Source organism: Protomyctophum bolini (genome assembly GCF_963924005.1).
Source record: "Protomyctophum bolini genome assembly, chromosome: 7".
Lineage (NCBI taxonomy): Eukaryota > Metazoa > Chordata > Actinopteri > Myctophiformes > Myctophidae > Protomyctophum > Protomyctophum bolini.
Genome location: NC_137868.1, coordinates 29,137,478 through 29,159,556, shown reverse-complemented (window position 1 = coordinate 29,159,556; position 22,079 = coordinate 29,137,478). Strand labels below are relative to the sequence as shown.

Here is a 22,079-nt window from a genome sequence, read left to right as displayed (position 1 = left end):
TTTAAGCTGTGGTATATCTGTAAAACAGCTGTGTCCATGTACTTTTCTCAAGTTTTCTGGTAGCATGTCAGTTAATATTGGCCTAACTATACTTCTTACAGTAGTGGATCCAACCATTAAAAACATCTATCCAGCCATCCATTCATTAATTCAATCCACTTGTTCTATCTATTTGTTTTGTTCCCAATTAAGCCTAATAATGCAACAGCTGTGTTTTTACATTATGCCAGCCATATACAACACACAAGTACAACTGTCAACACAACAACAAGCACTCACGCGATAACGTGTAGCAAGTAGCAAGTAGCAACAGTCAGTCAAGTCGTGCGTGGATAACCGTCCTAGATAGACTGTAAAAGGTGGATACTGGACGGACGCGCGTTCGGCGCATGCGCTCAGACAGGAGGAGGGGGAGGATAGCTCCGTTAGCTAGCATCATCATCATCATCAGCCAGCGGACAAGTGGCAACTGTACTGTACTGCGCACTACAGGAACGCGACTCAGAATATATCCCTGCTAATCCTCAAGCAGAGTCCTGTATGGGTCCACGGGAAGGGAAGATAACAAGTTAATAACCTGCACTGCTACCCGGAATTAGCCAGCGTGCAAGACGGAGAAAGAAGCTGCGCAGCGGGCTGAGATTTTGTTATTTTCTTCCCCTCTGTTGCTCTCTCCTCCTCCTCGGCAGCGCTGTTGCATCCTCGACGACTCTGTGTGATTGTGAAAAGGATGCTGTTGCACCGGAGAAGACGGTGCGAAGGAGATGGCAAGACGATGGACCATGTTCCCCCCTTCAGAAACCCCTTTGTGCACGTCTTGAGATTCACCCCTGTTGAAAAGGCAAAGGTAAATGGACCTCAACTCGTTCCATCATATTACCGAACAGCGCGTCGGTTTGGAGGCTGTTTGTTGTGTTCTTACAGGTGAAATGATCCCGTTTCTAATTAGCTTTGACATTTTTTCTTGATTGCATGCCAGTCAGCTGAGCTATTGTTAGCTAGCCAGCTAGCTAAAGAGCCTCATAAGTAACATGTTGCTCTCCTCTCTCACAGTCGACTTGCAACCTTTACTGTATTACTGTACTGTATTACTGATGTACTGTATGTATGGCAGCCTGATGGCTGCATCTTGGCCTGTGTTATTGCTTACTATCCAAGCTAGTGTGTGTGTGTGTGTGTGTGTGTGTGTGTGTGTGTACGTGTGTATGTATATATATATATATATATATATATATATATATATATATATATATATATATATATATCATTTTTGTGTGTGTAAAACACACGCACTCCTGTGGTGCATCCCCAACCACACAGATCTGTCATAGAGTTTGAAGAACATCCAATGTGACAAAGATATATTTTTGAAAATAGCAGATCAAAAGCTTAAAACACAGTGCGACCCCTCAAGACCTCCTGACCCCTCTTTGAGAACCACTGCGACCAATAATTTCTCTTCACGTTGTCACCATGTCCAACTGTTCGAGCTGGCATGCATATTATTGACCTCACACAAAACAAACCAGTTATTTGATTGTGATTTGACTGCCTATCAGCCACTGCTTGCATGCATGTGATCATGTCCATGTATATGATTGGATTGATTATGGCATGGCAGGATTCATCAATTTACTTCCATGTGATATGCATGTATGCATACTCCTTGCGGAACCAGAGTTCAGACGGGTGTTATAAACACAATGATGTAATTGTGGAGCAAATTGATTGATATCAATAAGCTGTGTGTGAGTGTGTGTGAGTGAGTGAGTGAGTGAAACACCCGAGAAAAGCCAAAAGGATATCCCTGTAAATCAGGGGAAAGATATTAGACTTTTAGGTCATCAGGCTGTTGTAACTTGTAAGGCACCTCCTCCCACGGAGAAACCCGATCTGGGTCACGACTCAAGGCACCATTGTATCACCTGGGAATCAAACCCCAGTCTCCCACGTGGAAAGCCAACAACTTAACCACGAATCCAAAGGGATATCATCATCATCATATTTCATTCCACAGATCATGGATTTCACAATGCCACGCCAGACTTCCCGGTCCTTCATTGCCATTAGTCAGGGAATATTATCAGTATTACCAGTCAAATCTGGGAATACATTTCTTACCAAGAATTTTCTTCACCAATGTGTTTGTAAAGGTGACTACTAACATATCCCACATTGGTTTATATTCAACCACCCTAGGGGAACTTTTGACAGCTGCTGAAAGTTGGGGTACCATCAACAACCATTATAAGGCAAAATGTTCTAAATTTCATCATGCTCCCATGCGGCTGACATTGCTGCTTGCTGAGCTCGAGACTCAAATCGTGCGGCCTCTCGAGCGAGCTGCGTCCCACAGTGCTGCCTGCCTGCTGGCTAGCTAGCTGCCTGCTTTGTGTTTTTCGCTGTGATCCGATCAGATATATCATAGCCATAGCCTAGTCACTTCTTTTGGGCTTGTTTTCTGGTAGCTAATTTCTCTTGCAACACTGGTGTGTGTTTAGTGTGAAAGAGATGATGTTGTGATGATAAACACCCATAATAAAACTTTGACTTTGATGCATACAAATCCTAGCCCATTTTTGTTTTACATTATTTACAGTAACATCACATTATGTTTTCTAGTCGAACGCCACAGCTACACTCCCTGTGCAGAACTGTAGAAATGTATGCTTCATTTTGGCTTTTAAGACCGTGTCAAACCAAACCAAAGTTGAATATTCTTCACTGAATTCAGTTAAATCCCACTACACTGTTTTTCTATTAAGTATAGATGTCTAAGTGACATCTGTGCACTCAAGCTTTGGGTCTAAATGTTTTTTCTTTTAGCAATTGCATAATCGGAAAGGAAATATATTCCGGAATCACGCCCTATATCAGTGGTTGTGTGTCGTGTGTCGGCACCCTGGCCACGAGTGACTAAGTTATAAATGATTTAATAAATCTGCATTTTTTTCTTTTTCTTTTATGCAAATTTAAACTAGGCTGGTTAGCATTATCTTATAAACACTTTCAGACTAGAGGTGGGTGGACATTTTCTTACCCCGATTATCTCCCACAATGTTATTTAGACCAGTTTTGACACATACAGTAAAAGTCCTCGCCCATCTTTCCATTATTTACACTACCGTAACATCACATCATGGTTTCTAGATGAAAGCTACCTCCTAAGCAGACATACAAATGTATGCTTTGTTTTTCTATTTAAAAGTGAAGGAATATTCTACTCTGAATAGCCTTAACTCCTACAATGCAATTGTATAAACAACAATTCTAGAACAATGCGAACTTGCGATCGCATAGATTAACGCAGCCAAAACCTGCAGATTATGCAGGGGCCAAATAAAAATCTGCATATTTTGCAACATTCAACATCAATCACATTTAAAACCACGGCCGGCATATTTCATCTCAAAATCAAGGATTTAGCCCACATAATCAAGGATTTTTGCCCGCCTTTCATGCTTTGGGTTTGAATGCATTTTTTGGAAATGGCACAATAAAGAGGTTCGCAGCCACAACCACTTTCAGCATAGAAGGAAACGCATTCCAGAATTGTGCTCTACCTGTATATTGCCTTGCTCTGCACATAACTATTTTGGGATAGTTCTCAAAGGAGCACCTGGATATGTGGCTTGGTATGCACGGCGGCGTGGGGTGGGGGTGGGCGTCTCTACTCTACCACGTTATGCTGCATTCACACGGGCAGATGCAAAAGATGCACAGGCAGTGTATTTGTAGCTGTTAAGCCAGGTCAGGTTGTGGCCTCCTGGTGGCGCTATAATAGGCCAATGTGAAAAGGGTGCCATTTCTTCATATGCCTTCGATGGCAATTGGATGATTTGAACACCTGTTATGTGCCAGTTATGTGCCACCTTTATACATGTGTTGTTTTTAAAGTGGCTATATTTGGTGAAAATAAACATTGTAAAGCATTGTTGAATGCTAGGATGATCATATTGTGTCAGGCAAGTGCTTAGCCTAAGTGCTTTCTTGGCACACTATTTACTTGACCCCCTACTCCGTTGGGTGATGAGGGTTCATGACTTTTATCCAGATTTAGCACAACTCAACAGTGTCAGCATTTTTTACTGTACTTTGTTTAAAAAAAAAAGCTATTGACCATTTTTACTGCTCTTTTGCAGATAGCGTTTATGACTGTCACACTATTCCCCATTCGTCTCCTCATGGCGGCATTCATGATGCTGTTGGCTTGGCCCTTCGCATTCCTGGCCTCAGTGGGGCGCTCCGAGACTGTCATCGAACCCCAGTGTCTTTGGAGGAGGTGAGTGCAAAACCCTGCAATTTTTATGATGTGGTATACATGGGATGTGATATAAAAGGATGACATTTGACACGTGCAGTAGCCAGTACTACTAGAGACCTGCAGATGGCAGATTTAGCCGCAATTGCTGCAGGTAACCGCAGTTGGCGGATGGTGTGATTAATATAAATAGGATGATATAATTAATGCGGTTGGATAACGGGTGAATTGAGTTATGCCCTTGGCTGGTAATCCAGTCTGGCAGTGTGCCGCGGGTACGACTCCCGATCCCGATGGCCTGCATGTCACCCCCCCTTCTCTCTCCCCATTTCCGGTCAGCCTACTGTCTGTCCCTCCATAAATAAATAAAATAAATAAAGGCGCAAGCCACAAAAACATTTAAAACTGTACTCATCTTGTGGCGGTAACTCTGTTGCCCACTGGTAGTGTGCACAAGAAATGTGTTGCTCATTGGTCCAGTAGTTTGTGAGATTAGATCTGGACACACAGAACGACCCTCTAACAGACGGCTAGACTCCAGCAGAGTCATGCCTTTATAATTAAATAATTAATAAACTGTTTCTGAGAATCAATCGTCGTATAACATCACCTCTTTCCCCAGTTCAAAATCCCTCTAGAGGTTCTGTAGTTCAGTTGTAAGGCATTCACTGCTTGATCCTTCATTCCGCTGTCAGACTTGTTGAAGGCGTAATGATATGTTCAAGAAAATCCAACAACGGGTATAATCCTCTCATTGAATGCTCATCAAAAAAGGCTAGAATTACCATCTGAGAGGTTAATAAGCAAGTGGGTGACTAAATCGTTTTAAAGGAAAGGAGACTTTGGTCGTGATGTATGATCTTAAAGTAATTTGGAGCTAGATCATCATCTTATAACAAGCGGAAGAATGTAGACGGAATTGGTGATTAGTGAGAACTTTAAAATTATTTTTATGCTGGTAATGTTGACTTGCCTTTGCCTTCCTAGCTACTGTAGTTGTTAGGTAGCAAGCAGTGTGGCTACTGTATAATACAGGGGCAATTATTTGTCCCAAGGGGCCAAATGAGAAACAGAAAATATTTTGGAGGGCCGGGCCAAAAGGCTGAACTTAATTATGCATAATATCAATTTTATTTCTATATAAAAATCAGTAAATGGCATTGTTTTGCAAAGCAATGGTAAACAAAATGTGAAACATTTGACTGAAATTATAGGCAGAGTGACTATTTTAGTTTCTATTTTAGTTTTCGGCAGCATCTTAAAACATCAACACTTTATTGCCGAGGCGGGTTAGAGTGGGTTAAATAAAGCAATGAAGCATAATGGGATTTAACTTGTCCTCCTGTGAGGAAGTTTGGTATCAAAGCATGTGCCTGCGCCTACCGTGTTGTGGAGCTACATGCTTCATGGCTATTTGCATTCACTGACGTTGTCAACAATAAATCAAAAAAGCCGACATTTTCGCATATGAGGGGGGTGAAGGAAGGAAGACAGGTTCTCAATCACACGCAATTCATGTGCACGGTTGACGTGCAGATTGTGTGCACTGTGAGAATGCATGGGCTTTAAATAAAAGCGATGCGGTTTTAGTCAACCCATAAGGTAATTAGAAAGTATGTTTTATTTTCTGATTATCAAGTAATCTTTCGCTGGCCGGTCAGAGTCAGCCGGCGGGCCGTATTTGGCCCCGCGGGCCGTACAATGCCCAGGTCTGGTATAATAGCTGGAGGAAGGACTGAAATTCCTTGCCCACTCATTTCAATGAAAGTTGCTCATGCAGCGCATGCTCCTCTCTTCTGAGTTTGAAGACCGCATACAGTAGGTCCAAAAGCATGCACATCCTACCTCACAAACGACCTCCTTGCACGAGCCCATTGTTCATTCATGTTTTGGGCCCGAAACCGTCAATGCAAATAGTTTTGCTGTCCTGAGCAGGAACACATACAGTCAAAAGCAAGTATTTGGACACACTTAACGTGTATCTGCATCTCTCTGTCTCTCTCTCTGTCACTCACTCTTTCTCTCTCTCCAGCATGTGTATGTCAATATGGCGCTGTGAAAAATACACATGCATGTGTATACGTAAGACAGTGTTGGTGATGCACCTTAGTGATTCGCTTGAAAATATTCTGATTTACATGCTTATTTGACAACTTGGATACAAGTTATACTGTAGTTGCATGCATTCAGCTGATGGAGCTGTATATCCTATAACCCTAGGCACGTGCAGAGGGGGGGCCAGGGGGGCTAAAAAAGTTATTGTTTTTTCAGTCCATATACAGTAAGGGCATGTGGGGGGCTAATGGGGGGCCAATAAGGGCTTATGTGGGGGGCCAATTCCACTACTTTTAACGGCCGTGGTCAAACCAAAGTGCTTCACATTACAGAGCATAATAACATACACCGAGGCAGAAAGAGAAAGAGAGGATAAAATATAGATAAAAGCAAAGAGGAAGGAAAAGGATTAACTCAAAGTGTCAGAGAGCAACATGTAAAATTGAGCATGAACACATAAGTATTTGGACACAACATCTGCATCTCTCTCCGTCTCTCTGTCTCTCTGGGCCAATAAGGGCCATTGGCAGTTTTAGTTTCAGATTAATGAGAACGTATTGCTTATATTACTGTACAATAACATGAAATGGCACAAGTGATGGACCCCACAAAAAGACCATCCCCAAAAATCGTGGCACGCCTACACATGTGCCCTTTTCTGGGTTTTGAGCCCCTGCCCCCTCAGTGCCCTCTTCACGGCTCTGCTATACCCCCGACATAACGTTAAGAGGACATCTCGTTAACGCTATGGTACGTTTAACTTCCTGTGCACGCATGAAAGGCTGCACTGTCTGGCACTGCCTGTCGACTGCTGCAAAAATAAAAAGGACACTTCCACTACTCACCAATACAAAGACGGTTTTGTGGAGTTGAAAGCCTACTTTCCCTAGTGGATGCACTATGAGCCCCCACCACACATTTTGGCCAGAAAATAAAATATTTTTACCGGAAGAGAAAATATGTTACTCCAATGCACCCTCTAAAGATCCCATCCCATTGCCCCGATTTTTCCTTCCAGTTGCTTCCAATGCATTGCTCATGTTCAACAAGCTAGGGCTTTACATCTACTGTATTTTAGTAATGGTGGTTCTTACACAGTAGCTTTGTAAGTAAAGAATGTTATGCAAGTGCATTACACATGACCAGTGACATTTCTCTGATAATGGTTTAAAGACAAGACTGTTAAAGAAAAGACTGTTTTTTCACAGGTGTCTAATAAGGTTGGGCGATATAGCAACATCGCCCATCGTCTGGCCCAAAATCGCCAATATATTCGTGCAATGTGATTACAGTTTTTTCTACTCGTGGGTCGCGAGTAGAAAGAAATACAGATCCACAAGATCTGAACGCGTGGCGTCAGCTTTGTGATGAGACACGAGACAGCAGTGTGCATTCTGGTGTGACTGTAAATTATTAAACTCCATGGATCCGGAGCTGTCCGGACTCCGGAGCGTAAACAACATGTAGGCTACAGTACATTAGCCTCCCTCGGCTCGCGATTGGACTCGTAAAATCACGATTGACGTATCGTATCGTCACCCAACACTATAGTGTCTAACTTTTGTACCGTGATTTATTGTGAAACAGCTTTGGCTGGGAGGAATTCCATGTGAACATTAAAAAGTGGCTGGGTCATAACAAACATTACAGAATTGGATGCTAGCCACTAGCCTAAGCCTACTGATTGATTGATTGATAATTGTATTCAGTTTGTAGAATGGGTACAGTTCAAATGAAAGTACAGGTCAATACAAAAACTGCTACTTGCCTTGCCTCCCTTAACCTGCCTTCACTTCGACAAGAGACAATTTGACACGTATCATTGGGCATGCAGGGAGGCCAGGGAGTTGAACCACTGACCTTCCCAGATGGCCATCCTGCCTGACTCATTTTATGAAATAAATGTTTCAGTATACTGTATGCCTTAGTAACACATTGATCTTGTGAAATAGTTTTATTGTTATTGCATTTCTAAACATCGCTATATCCATTAAGAAATGAGCCTACTGCTTGTGTTGCCCTCTCTTCCACACACATCATCTGTAGACAGTACACACACACACACACACACACACACACACACACACACACACACACACACACACACACACACACACACACAAAGAGAGAACAGTCAATAGTCAATTTGTTAGTGGAGAGAGAGACACAAACACAGAGATGCCGTTGTTCACTTCAAGCCCACGTCCGATTAATATAACGGCAACATATATATTTTTTTACATATGATGCGCATGCGTCCATGCTATAAAATGAAGCTGAACCCTGGTCTAAATACATTTTAGATGGACCCAAGCTGTAGAGTTGACCTTGGCTTGCTGTCACTCTCATACTCCTTCATACTCGCACGTGTATTATTTGCTCTCACTGACTTTACAGCATGCAAGTCAGTGCAAGACAAGTGGCGAAGTAGAAACATGGAAAGCAGATAGTGTGTTTTGGACAAACGGGCTAGCAATGTGGTGTTGATTTGTGTCAAATGGAGTCTGTATGGCTGAAGATAGATGAACACATGACGGTGGGAGAGGAGTTGTGCAGGTGAATGCCATGCATACTTGCCTTTTGTCTCTAATCTAACATTAGTATTGTGGTCTCTTTAGTTCTTGTTCACTCTTTCTTTTTCTCTCCATCTGTCCCTCCATTCTTTTTGTTTCAACCTCTACCATGCCTGTTGCATCCATAGACCTAGTGCTAAGGACTTATTGTCTCCACCAGGCCGAAGGCGTGTGTATGTGCCTCCGTCCGTGTGTGTGTGTGTGCCTCCGTCCGTGTGTGTGTGTGTGCCTCCGTCCGTGTGTGTGTGTGTGTGTGTGCGCCTCCATCCGTGTGTGTGTGTGTGTGCCTCCATCCGTGTGTGTGTGTGCCTCCGTCCGTGTGTGTGTGTGCCTCCGTCCGTGTGTGTGTATGTGTGTGCCTCTGTCTGTGTGTGTGTGTGTGTGCCTCCGTCTGTGTGTGTGTGTGTGCCTCCGTCCGTGTGTGTGTGTGTGTGTGCGCCTCCGTCCGTCCGTCCGTGTCTCCGTCCGTCTGTGTACAGCTAATCTCCAACACCGTTAACCGGTCGATGCCAAATTTTGCACAAACACTCCCCGGATGCCAATTGGCTTTCAAAGTGTGCAGGATTGGCCCGTTTTGAACAAAAAGCCTTAAATCATGAACACGGCGTGCAATTTATGTGAAATCTTTCACAGACTTTCCTACTAGGCTGAGGAATATATCCCACCCTTTTCACATTGGCTTGTTATAGCGCCACCAACAGGTGGACTTTTGAAAAACACATTTTTGGAACAAAATGCCTCAAATCATGACCACAGCGTGCAATTTACCTGACATTTTTCACAGACTTTCCTACTAGGCTGAGGAATATATCCCACCCTTTTCACATTGGCCTGTTATAGGGCCACCATGGACGCCACAACCTGACCTGCCCTGGTGGAGACCTGTGCCCAGAGGGGCGCTTTATCTAGTTTGATTTTTTGCATATCTTTTCTAGATCCACATTGTGTGTGTGTGCGTGTGCGTGTGTGGTGGAAATGACCTGATACACTGGCTTGTTATGTTACGCCTAATGCACATACAGTATTGTACACTTGCCTGTCAGAATTCTTACGTAAACACCTGCTAGAAATTAATAGAGATGATTGCAATTATAATTATTTCCAAACATTTTCAAAGGAATTGCTGAAATACAGTAGCACATCTACAAACTCCCAAAGCATCAATGTGATGTGTTGTGAGCTTGTAGATCGGCTTTTGGCTATGTCCACTATTACATTACTGAGGCATATAAAGGTATTACATTTGTCAATTAAATCGTTAACACACAATTATTTGTCTGAAAATACTCGTCATGATCATGACAGCGCCAGCTGTGCGATGAGTTTTGGTTTGAAATGAATATTAGTGACCTATGTATTGTAGACTTAAATATAAGAAGTCTCACTCATTCTGTCTCCATCTCTGTGACTGCTTCATCCCTAGATTCGTGGATGTGGCTCTAAAAACCATCATGCGGGTCATGTGGTTTGCTGGAGGCTTCCATTGGATTACGGTGAAAGGTCGTAAGGCTTTGCCTACAGAAGCACCCATCCTGACTTTGGCGCCCCACTCATCTTACTTTGATGCCATCCCAGTCACCATGACGATGGCCTCCATTGTAATGAAGGCCGAAAGCAAGGATATACCGATTTGGGGAAGTAAGTATTAAGTAACGGCATATACGTCTGTAGTTATTGATTTAGAAGTACAATATATTGCTATTGTGCATGTCTACACCACTGGTAAAAAGAAAAAAGAGGGAGGGTGAATGCTTATGGTTGCAATTTAATGTCTAATACAATACAAAATTGTAGTTCTACACCGAAAGAAACCATAGAATTATTGTCACCATATAAATCCTAAGATACTTGTAAGTGCTATTTGTAACATTTCCATCATGTCCAATTTCCTGACATTCACCATTATATTATACAGGAAGGATCCTATGCAGAAGTATGTCCAAACAGTATTCCCGTAGTTGTTAATGACAACTTTAGTCTTTTTCAACCAAGGCTCATGTTTTAGGTTGTTATTAGAGAAAGTGAAAGATGAGTGTAGATTTTTTTTCATTTTCTGCTTTCTTTCGTTTTAGGGATTTTAGCTGTTTTTGACAGGGGGCGGGGGCATTTGAGCATGGGGCTAAATATGTATTTATTTTTACAAAATATTATGGCGATTTCTTTTTTTATTATTTACTATAGTCCTAACCCCAGGAAATTACATCTTGCCACAAAAGATCATAGGATCTACTGAATGTGAAGGTAGCCTACTGGGGGGAAGCCACACTGTGGGCTGTATTTTGCGTGTCTTAAGTACCAGGTCTTATTCCCTAACTTGAGTAAACTAAAGACCTGGAGGTGTGTTCAATGCCATTTGGCTATTCTGAGTGTCCAAAGAGCATTGATCACGCCTCCAGGTCTTTAGTTTACTCAAGTTAGGGAATAAGACCTGGTACTTAAGACACGCAAAATACAGCCCTGTGTGTCATAGGCTCAATGTCAGTTTGACACATTCGGTAGATCCTGTGATCTTTTGTGGCCAGATGTAATTTATTGGGGTCTAGTAGGACTATAGTAAATAATAAAAAAATGTATCGCCATAAAATCTTGTAAAGAAATACATATTTAGCCCCTTGTTCGAATGCCCCCGCCCCCCTGTCAAAAACAGCTAAAATTCCTAAAACGAAAGAAAGCAGAAAATGAAGAAAGATTAACCCTCGTCTTTTACTTTCTCTAACAACCTAAAACATGAACCTTGGTTGAAACAAACTAAAGTTGTCCTTAAAACACTGCTCCTAAAAAAACAAAAGGATAGTACCAGGGAACCTTCTCTCTTGGTTTCTTGTCTGTCTGTCTTTGTCTGGTTTCTGGTAAGAACAGTGTGTGCTCCCCTATGCCTGTGCCCACACTAATTACTGCACTTGTGCTCTATAGACAAGCTGTGCAGTGTCTTATGGGACTCTTAATCCCTCGCCTGTTCACTCCTGTTGGATTTTTGACTATGCCCATTTGCCCACAATGATTTAATTTCCGACCAGCTCACCTGCCCGCAACAAAATAATTAAGCCATTATTGTCCAGTCCCAAGACTGAGAGATCCAAACATATTACAAAATGAACAACCCCAGAATGATGGAGTAAGCGAGCGCAAGAGAGGGGCTGCTTTGTGAGGAGTTACACAGCGTGAGGCGAGCACACACACACATAGAGAGTGTTTGTGTTTATATTTGCTGTGATTTAAAATATATATTCAGCTCCATCTCAATGAATTAGAATATTGTCTAAAAGTTCATTTTAAAAGTATTTAAAACCTTTTTTTGTTTTTATCAAAAAATCTAAGTATCTCAAAATATTATTATATTATATACTTTACGACTTTTACGTTTTACCACTAAAACCATACCATAATTGGTCTGGGCTACATTTGAACAAATTATTTCATCAATGGGGCGTGGCATGGAGGTCACTGTTATGGAAGCCCAGGTTTGCTTTGACAATGGCCATCAATGCATTTGTATTGTTGAGTCTCATGTCTCACACCTTCCTCTTGACAATACACCCTAGATTCTCTGCGGTTCAGGTCAGGCCAGTTGGCTGGTCATTTAAGCACAGTAATACCATGGTCAGTACACCAGTTACTAGTAGTTTTGGCACTGTGGGCAGGTGCCAAATCGAGCTGGAAAGGAAAATCTCCATGAAGCTGGTCAACATACCGAAGCACAACTCTTAAAAAAAAAATGGCTGTGTTGAAACCATTGTTAAGTTTTCACTGTCAGTGGATCAACACCAGCAGATAACATGGCCTAAATCATCACTGTGTTTTGTCAAGTCCAGAGTCTCAACACAACCATCTATTATGGTATTTTACAGCACTGTGTGCCACCGTACATTGACGAGCTTTATGTTGATGCTGATCTTCCTTTTCTAGCAGCATTTGGCACCTGCCCACAGAGCCAAAACTACTAGTAACTGGTGTACTGACCATGGTATTACTGTGCTTAACTGACCAGCCAACTGGCCTGACCTGAACCCCACAGATAATCTAGGTTGTATTGTCAAGAGGAAGGTGTGAGACACAAGACTGAACTATACAAATTAATTTACGGCTGTTATCAAAGCAAACCTGGGCTTCCATCACACCTCATCAGTGCCACAGGCTGATCACCTCTATGCCATGCCCCATTGATGAAATCATTTGTTAATAATTTGTTCAAAAGGAGCATGTTTTCACAGCATGTGGCCCATACATGCAAATTCTCTCCTCATTCTGGTACACCATCCTTGCTGTCTGCTAACGAAACGCTGTAAATCAATACTTGGGGCGTTAAGGTCAGCTGCTGGCCTCTAATTGCATCATGTCTGACAGAATCCATGTTCTTGTGGGCATTCGGTCCTCATACTATCTTCTTGATTCCTTCCAAGAGATACTTTTGCTATATTGCATGAATTTGATTAACCCCACATGGTAATTTGGAGCTGTGGTGTCAGCAGACTATTGTCTCCTCCTTTATAGCAAAATCCTGATTGTTAATTTAACTATAAATGAGCTATAAGTATCCATATTTACACTTTTGACGTAAACCATCACTTGCCATATACCAGGCCTTTTGCAACTTGCATTCATTTTGGAGTGTTTCTGTTTTTGCCATCCATCCAATGCATACTCCTTCAGACGACCAACATTATTTTAGAAAGGGAGGTGATATAACTTTAAAATTGACGTTATTCCGAGCCTTGGAAGGGCTGTCGCAGATCTTTTTCTCGTAACACGTGCACCTCCAGATGTCCTGACTCACAGAACTATAGTTCGGGAAGCCTTTCCGAACCAGGAGATTATGTATTGTGCTTTTCAGAAACTACTATATATTAATAGTCTCATGCGGAACCCATGCATTGCACACATGACATTTGTACCCTTGTAAAATGCTGTACTGTAAGTGCCATAATGCTGAATGGCCTCACCACTGTACCGTGTGCTTCAACATAATCATGCTTGATTATTAATACTTTGCCCACCAAATAACGTAAGTTGCGTTGATTGTTAATTGATTAGTCTGCAAGCGCCAATAAACGTAAGTTGCGTTAATTCAGTTGTATAAATGTTTTGATCTGCTCTAGTCAAAAGGCTACTCACATTAGCTTCGGATGGCTATCTGTTGTTAGCCATAAGACTGGACCATCTTGATTTGCACGTGCACACATGAAGTTTAGGTTGAGAGGAGTGCTTGTACTGATGGTCTTTCTACTCCCATTCTTTACATGCTTGGTACAGCTAGCAATAAGTACACAGATGCTGACAGGACAATATTGGTGTGCAAGGGATTTATACATTTCTTTGGTAATGGGTGCTATTTTGGAAGGAAGTAGAGGTGTATATGCCGTATATACCGTATTGTCTCGAATATAACACGACTCTGATTATAAGACGACCCCCATTCTTCAAGACTCATTTGTGTAAAAAGAACATTGAATGTCAAATAGTCTAGTACCTGATTATAATACGACCCCGTTTCTTAGGATATTTCCTTTGGAAAAAACATAGTCTTATATTCAGGCCAATAGGGTAGTTTGTATGTATTCCTCTGTCAGAGTGACAGTAGATCCTTCCTTTTAACTACTGTATCTATTCCAGCCAGTTGCCTGCCATGCCACCAACCCAGTAATGTGTGCTAGTTAAGGGTGTAACGATACATTTTAACAATACGATACGATACGTATCACTATACATGGTTGACGATACGATACATGGACGATATTGGTTCATTATGGTGATCCGGTACGATACGATTCAATGATTTGAAATCGATACAGTAACTATTTAAAATACATTGACATTATTTTAAATGAAGTAATCAAACCCCTCTTTTTAATTTTTCTTCTAAAAATTGCTAAATACCACGCACAAAAATGTAGTATTGATACAATCGATTAATTGTAGGCATGCAACGATATATCGTATATAGATATATTAATCCCGACGATATGAATCGATTTTCAATTTTTCCAAGGTGGGGTAGTGAATTATGGTGTGTGATGAAATGTGAGCTTTAGTCATATTCCATCATATTCAAGTGCTTTTGGAGAGAAATGAGTCACTTTCAGTAGTATAGCACTGTAGAGGTGAGATGTGTGTGTGTGTGTGTGTGTGTGTGTGTGTGTGTCTGTGTGTCTGTGTGTGTGTGTGTGTGTGTGTCTGACTGTGCCCAGGTGATGATGGTCTTGATGCTCATCAAGGAAAGCAATTATGTTTCTGCACTGTCAAAAGTAATGCTACTTCTTTTGCAATGTAGTTAAATAAAAAATGTGAAAAAAGCTCGGGGGGATGATAAATTAGATAAAATTAAAAAAATGGTAATTTTTCTGGAAAATATTTTTTGTTTAAAATATCGTGAAAAATCATATCGTGAACCTCATATCGTGATACGAATCGTATCGTGAGTTGAGTGAATCGTTACATGCCTAATTAATTGCATAGCAAAATGATTCAATACCGATTATTTCCATTGCAAAACGATACGATACATACTCAATGTTTCGATATACTTCTTCTTGAAATTAAAATTGATTTTTCGATGCAGTTACTATATCGTTACACCCCTAGTGCTCGTGTTCCTGGCAGCAGTGTATGCGACTATGAGTGGCCAAAGTCTGTTAAAATCTGTGACCATGGATCTTTTTTTTCTTTCCTCTCCCCACCTCCTGCCTAGTCTAGTCAGGCTTCAACTACTGTATTACAGAAGAGCCAAATAACACTTCTGCCAATTTCCAACCTACTGGCTAAAACAAGCAGCATACACAATTATAAATTTCATTGGACACCTATCGCTTGCTGGCACATCATCTTTATTGTCAGCTGCATGCAAAGAATCAGCCTAATCTTTTGCAGCAGAATGTTGGACATTAAGAATGAACTGGTCTAAATGTAACATTTCACGAATAATAGATTCTTTCTTTCACCTTTATTTATTCAGGAAAGTCAATTGAGAACCAGCTCTCTTTTACAATGACGCCCTGATTACACTGTACATGGCATACAATTCGAACACAAATACATTACAAGAAATAATTACATTACAAGAGCAACCAGAAGATAGTTGTGAGTAGCGCAACAAAAACATCAGCTACAGCCCTGCACAGACTGTAGAACAAATTGTAGTGGGCTAACTGCATTTTTAAAGATTATAACCCCCATCCCCATGGTTTATGTTCAGGTACATACTGACAACAACAACAGCAAGACGGCAGCTGGGCAGGCAGGGCATCCACACCATGTCACTGGTCACAGACTTGTTATAGACTGTAATAGACACACCACAACTGTACTGGTTCTGTGTAAAGGTGCTGTGAAAAATTCATGGAGTTAATTGAATAAAATCTTCATGAATTCATGTGCATTTCATTAATCTAATACATCTGTATTGCATTTTAATTTAATTGTGTTAACTGTGTTAGCAGTGTTTTGCCTTGAAATCTGTGGAAAACACAACACATCTGTGTAATTTTGTCCCCCCCCTCCTCAGCGCGAAAGTGGAGGGGATATCCCCCCCAACTCGTGAAAATGTCCATGCGCGCTATGCGCGCGCAAAAGCCCCCTGTGTGTGTGTGTGTGTGTGTGTGTGTGTGTGTGTGTGTGTGAAAATATGATCTGAAGCAAAGATTTGAGTTAAAAACGTGCACTGTGACAGAATATATATATTCATAATCATTAGAAAGCACTTTATTAGTCTATATATATATATATGTTTCCCTCCTGTGTTTATATTTTCTCTTGTTGTCTTTTCTCTGTCCTCCAGCCCTGATCAAGTACATCAGGCCGGTGTTTGTGTCACGCTCAGACCAGGATTCCAGGAAGAAAACCGTGGAGGAGATCAAACGGAGAGCACACTCTGGAGGCCAATGGCCTCAGGTACGTAGGTGGGGGTAGATGAAGTGATCACACGCACACATGCATGCATGCATGGATGCACACACACACACACACACACACACACACACCATATGTACAGTACTAGTGTAGATGCACAGAATAACCTGGGAGGAGATTCAGGCAGATATAAAGAAAACATTGAGTTCGAGCTCTTTATATTTTAAATAAATAATAAGTAGTGAATGCACCGTTGGCCTGAAGTACCCGTAAGCTTTAAAGATGGAGTGCCGTGATTTTTTTTTTGTAATTGTATAAGTATTAGGACCTACATATTAACAGCCAACAAGAATCCACACTGTGACACTACACTCTGTATCAAAGCCCGACCAATGTGATTATAAAATAAACAACCTACTCCTTGAGAACAGCAAGAGCAACTACAGCAGAGCAGGTAGGCTATAAGGCTAGCTGGATTGTTGTGGTTTCCTTGATTAATCCTGAGGACCCGACGTGAACATTTACTTGCTTCCAATCTAACGAAAAACAGTCTGCTCTGCTGTGAACTGGTAATGTGTGAAATTACTGTTTGAAAATCTGCCACACAGTTAGGCACAGAGCAGCAAACTGGCTGCGCCGTTCAGTTCACACGTGTGTATGTGGCACTTGTGGCAGGCAGCTCCGCCCACAGAGGTTGTCTTATTTAAATATATATATATAGAGGGGGAGGTGCGTGTGTGTGTGCAATAGTAATACGTCACACTATCAGTGTTTATATCATTGGCCCGTTTGACTGTCAAGGGTTCAGCCTCCAGGAAGAAACTCTAAATACAACGTTATTACACTATTGCACATAAAAACGACTCCAGGGTGTCGAATGAAGTACTGTCACCTCATAGACACATGAAAAACTGGAAAAGATTGTGGCACTCCATCTTTAAATTGAGCTTCATCCAGATAGAGCTCCAGGACAGGGTTTGCAGTAGTCTGGTGTGGGCGCGTGCCATCCTCCACCAGTGGTAGTCTGGTGTGGGCGTGTGCCATCCTTCACCAGTGGTAGTCTGGTGTGGGCGTGTACCATCCTCCACCAGTGGTAGTCTGGTGTGGGCGCGTACCATCCTTCACCAGTGGTAGTCTGGTGTGGGCGTGTACCATCCTTCACCAGTGGTAGTCTGGTGTGGGCGCGTACCATCCTTCACCAGTGGTAGTCTGGTGTGGGCGTGTACCATCCTTCACCAGTGGTAGTCTGGTGTGGGCGCGTACCATCCTTCACCAGTGGTAGTCTGGTGTGGGCGTGTACCATCCTTCACCAGTGGTAGTCTGGTGTGGGCGTGTGCCATCCTCCACCAGTGGTAGTCTGGTGTGGGCGTGTACCTTCCTTCACCAGTGGTAGTCTGGTGTGGGCGTGTACCATCCTTCACCAGTGGTAGTCTGGTGTGGGCGTGTACCATCCTTCACCAGTGGTAGTCTGGTGTGGGCGTGTACCATCCTTCACCAGTGGTAGTCTGGTGTGGGCGTGTACCATCCTTCACCAGTGGTAGTCTGGTGTGGGCGTGTGCCATCCTTCACCAGTGGTAGTCTGGTGTGGGCGCGTGCCATCCTTCACCAGTGGTAGTCTGGTGTGGGCGTGTGCCATCCTTCACCAGTGGTAGTCTGGTGTGGGCGCGTACCATCCTTCACCAGTGGTAGTCTGGTGTGGGCGCGTGCCATCCTCCACCAGTGGTGGAAAAAGTACTTGCATGTTTTACTGAATAGGCCGATAGTGTGAATACCCTAACACGTGATCCATAACGTGATCCATAATGTAGAATTTCCTGTCTTTCCTACAGATAATGATATTCCCAGAAGGAACATGCACCAATAGATCCTGTTTAATCACTTTCAAACCAGGTGGGGATGCTTCTTTTTAATCTTTCTACCCACACACACACACACACACGCACGCGCACGCGCGCACACACACACACACACACACACACACACACGCCAATCTTGCCCATAGGATAATAATGAATCTGGATAGAGCTTCTGATTTGTTGTCAATTCAGTATGCTAAAGCTCCTGTGTTGCAAGCCACCATTCTCAAGTCAGTCATGACTCATGATGTCATGATGTTTAATCGATGCAGCTAACGTATCAATTCAGATCGTAATTGTATTGCAAAACAAGCTTTTATTCTGCCGAATGACCTTGTTTTGAAATTAATGTCTTGCAGCAGGTGTGGCTTGTCAATTTTGAACCTGCTTCAACTTCCTGAGTCACGTTCATATGAATATAACTCTTACTGTTCTATTTCGCCATTATAGACAAGATAACGTCTATTATTGCTAAGCAACATGCTTTTTAGTGATTTACACTTTAGTGACCAGCTCAGTGTTCTTGTGGTTAAAGTGGCCATCCTGAGACTGGGAGGGTGCGGTTCAATACCCAGCCGAATCATACAAAAGACTGTACAAATGACCCATTGTTACCCAATGACATCAAGGGTTGCATTGGGGTAAGTCCCAGTGACGCAAGCATCATGTCCAGAGGGTGTACTTGTACATCACGCTGCAGAAACAGAAGATGGGGCCACATATTTTCTATAACATTGATTGATACTCACATATGAGATTACATGCTAAATAGGAATAAAAATTATGAATTAATTAATTACAAAAGAAAACAATCATTTTGACCGGTAATAAAATGTCTGGGCAGCTTTTTTTTCTACCAGCCAACCTTGCCAGTTAAGACAAAAACATAAATATTGGATTCTGCTCTCAAACACACTCATACGCATGGATGCTTCCTTTTTTACTCTCCTTGTCAAAGTTTCTATACATTCTATAGACATAAAAGCAGTCACCGAATTGGAAACTAATTGACCATGAAGTACAGCGTTCATGCAGGACGACAGTCATTGTATTTTAAGTCAGAGACGGGCTGAGATGACCTGACTTCCTGTGGGTGTATTTATAGTTTAATATGTCAAGGGAAGATTACAGTGGGAGAATTCTAGAACTACTGTACTTCCAATTTACTTTTATAGGGACGTCTGTGTTATAACTGAACACTGTCTTATACAGTCAAGGCAATGAAAGAGTGATCTCAATGAGTCCAATTTCTCTGTTACCCAAATAACTAAGGAAATAATCCTTAATAGTCTTGCTCCTGCCATACTAAAAGTTATTTTTAAATCAAACTTTTTTTGTTTTTGTTTTAAGTATGTATATACTGTAGGGCTGTCTCCAGAGGTGACTGGATAATACCAGAAAGAATGTTTTAGTCAATCTGCCTTTTCATTTTGAGCATCACATTGTTGGAACATTTGGTTACACTTTCTACCAATGCATTATCACCATGCTTTTCATGGTGTATTAGTGTATTATTATTATCAGTGTGGTAATACATTAAAACAATTTCATAATGCATTGTAATCACTGATATAATGCATTGTAGTGTGATTATAAGTCACTGTATTTGGTCATTGGGAGCTTTAAGTAAAGTGAACAAATAAAGCAATACCATAATAATATTGCATCTGTGGCCTTCATAGACATTTCCAATATGGTGGTCAAGTTTACTTTCAAAATGCAATCAATTATAGATGACCTGCAGATGTGTAATCTTAAAATTTAATTGGTGTTCCATTAGTTTTTCTCTTTCAAAAGTGCAGTCAGTACATTTTGCTTTAACAAAAAAACTAGGGATGCATGATATAATCAATAGCATCAGATTGGTCTCAAAATACCGTTCTCCAGATTATTTAATCGGTTTTCACCAGAAAATAAAAATCATCAATGATGTAAAATCGTAAGTAAAAATCGCACCCGTGTGAAGTGAGTGGTTCAACTCTGTGTGGGGGTCCCCGGAAATTCCAGACCCACAGGAACGCACCCAGGGTGACGGCCCGGTTCCGGCGAGCCACCCTGCGTCCGAAACGTTAGAGAAATGACAGAGTTACCATCCGGGGGTCCCCGGAACATCCAGACCCCTATAACACACAATGTTAATTAATCTATAACACACAATGTTATGACAAAGTGATATATTACTTTAATTGGCATGTTTTTCTTATAGGAGCATTCATCCCAGGAGTGCCAGTGCAACCAGTGGTGTTTCGATATCCAAATAAAATGGTAAGAATTCAATGTAGTGGATTAACTGAAACATGACATGCATATTAGCTGGCCTTGCTTAGGATACAATGAAAATATAAAATTCTGCCATAAATTTACTATAGGTACACATACCGTGTGTGTGTGTGTGTGTGTGTGTGTGTGTGTGTGTGTGTGTGTGTGTGTGTGTGTGTGTGTGTGTGTGTGTGTGTGTGTGTGTGTGTGTGTGTGTGTGTGAGTGTGAGTCTTAGTGTGAGTGTGTGCGGTGCATGTCCTTTCATACATAATTTGTGTGTACAAACTGTAGTGAACATGCATGTTTATTGTGTGTGCGAGTGTTCCTCACCCCAAAATCATCTGCCAGGTATAGGTCATGGTGGATTTTGTGTACAATTGTGATTATGGCTCTCTACTGGGTCTGGAGCTGCTATATTTCTGCCTGGAACTGTCAGAAATGTTTTGCTGAATATTTCAAACAGCACACACTTGGCAAACAGATGCCATATTTGCCTTGGTCTTCCTTCATTATAACCCAGATCTCAGAAAACTAAATTTAAAATAATTTGCATTCCATTCCACATGCAGTCATTTGCTCCAGTGATTACTTTTCATTTATTCTGTCTCTAGGACACAATCACATGGACGTGGCAGGGGCCTGGAGCGTGAGTACATCATTTTCCATTAAATAAGCCTTATGCCTGTTATGTTTTGTTCATTGTGATGACTGTTTTCTTAAAGTGGTCCCCGGATCACATTTCAAGTATTGGCAATATATGCCTGTTCAGTCTGTTGAATCTTCCTCAGTACATTTTGTTTTTGTTTGTTTGGCCAGTTAAATTGTTCTTCGCATCTGCAGTATGTGCAGGTATTAAGCCTCTAGTAATAGCACATTAACACTTACTGCGCCATTGCCATTAATGTACGACAATTAAAGCAAATTAATCAATGCTACCCTCAACGCCATTGCTGTAGATAAATGGCAATTGAGCTTTTATATTTTTTATATATTTTTTAGATCTGTTTTGGCTGTCAAGAATGATTAGTTCAATCGTCATATGCGTTGAGAATTAATCATGCTTTACTGGAAACATGGAATTAGAGCAATCCTGATAAACCATAAATGCTTCAGTATTATTATTATGGCTTATGGTTTTTGACCATGTACAGTATGTGACAAATTGCGTGACATTAGCAAGTCTGTGGATTACTTGTAGGGTAGAGGCATGAGCCTCTAACCAAATTCTGGGA

At 41.6% G+C, this 22,079-nt stretch overlaps 1 protein-coding gene across 1 annotated transcript in view; it reads left to right on the top strand.

Annotated features, from left to right (window-relative positions):
• Positions 1-594: 594 nt before the first annotated feature.
• LOC308318192 (lysophosphatidylcholine acyltransferase 1) overlaps positions 595-22,079 on the top strand; it is a 32,952-nt gene continuing 11,467 nt past the window's right edge. Inside the window, exons 1-7 of the mRNA XM_080767634.1 lie at positions 595-847; positions 4,143-4,282; positions 10,313-10,527; positions 16,661-16,773; positions 18,561-18,621; positions 20,794-20,852; positions 21,459-21,493. Of these exons, the coding sequence (XP_080623760.1) occupies positions 731-847; positions 4,143-4,282; positions 10,313-10,527; positions 16,661-16,773; positions 18,561-18,621; positions 20,794-20,852; positions 21,459-21,493 (740 nt within the window). The 5' untranslated portion in view covers positions 595-730. The remainder of the gene's footprint in view (positions 848-4,142; positions 4,283-10,312; positions 10,528-16,660; positions 16,774-18,560; positions 18,622-20,793; positions 20,853-21,458; positions 21,494-22,079) is intronic.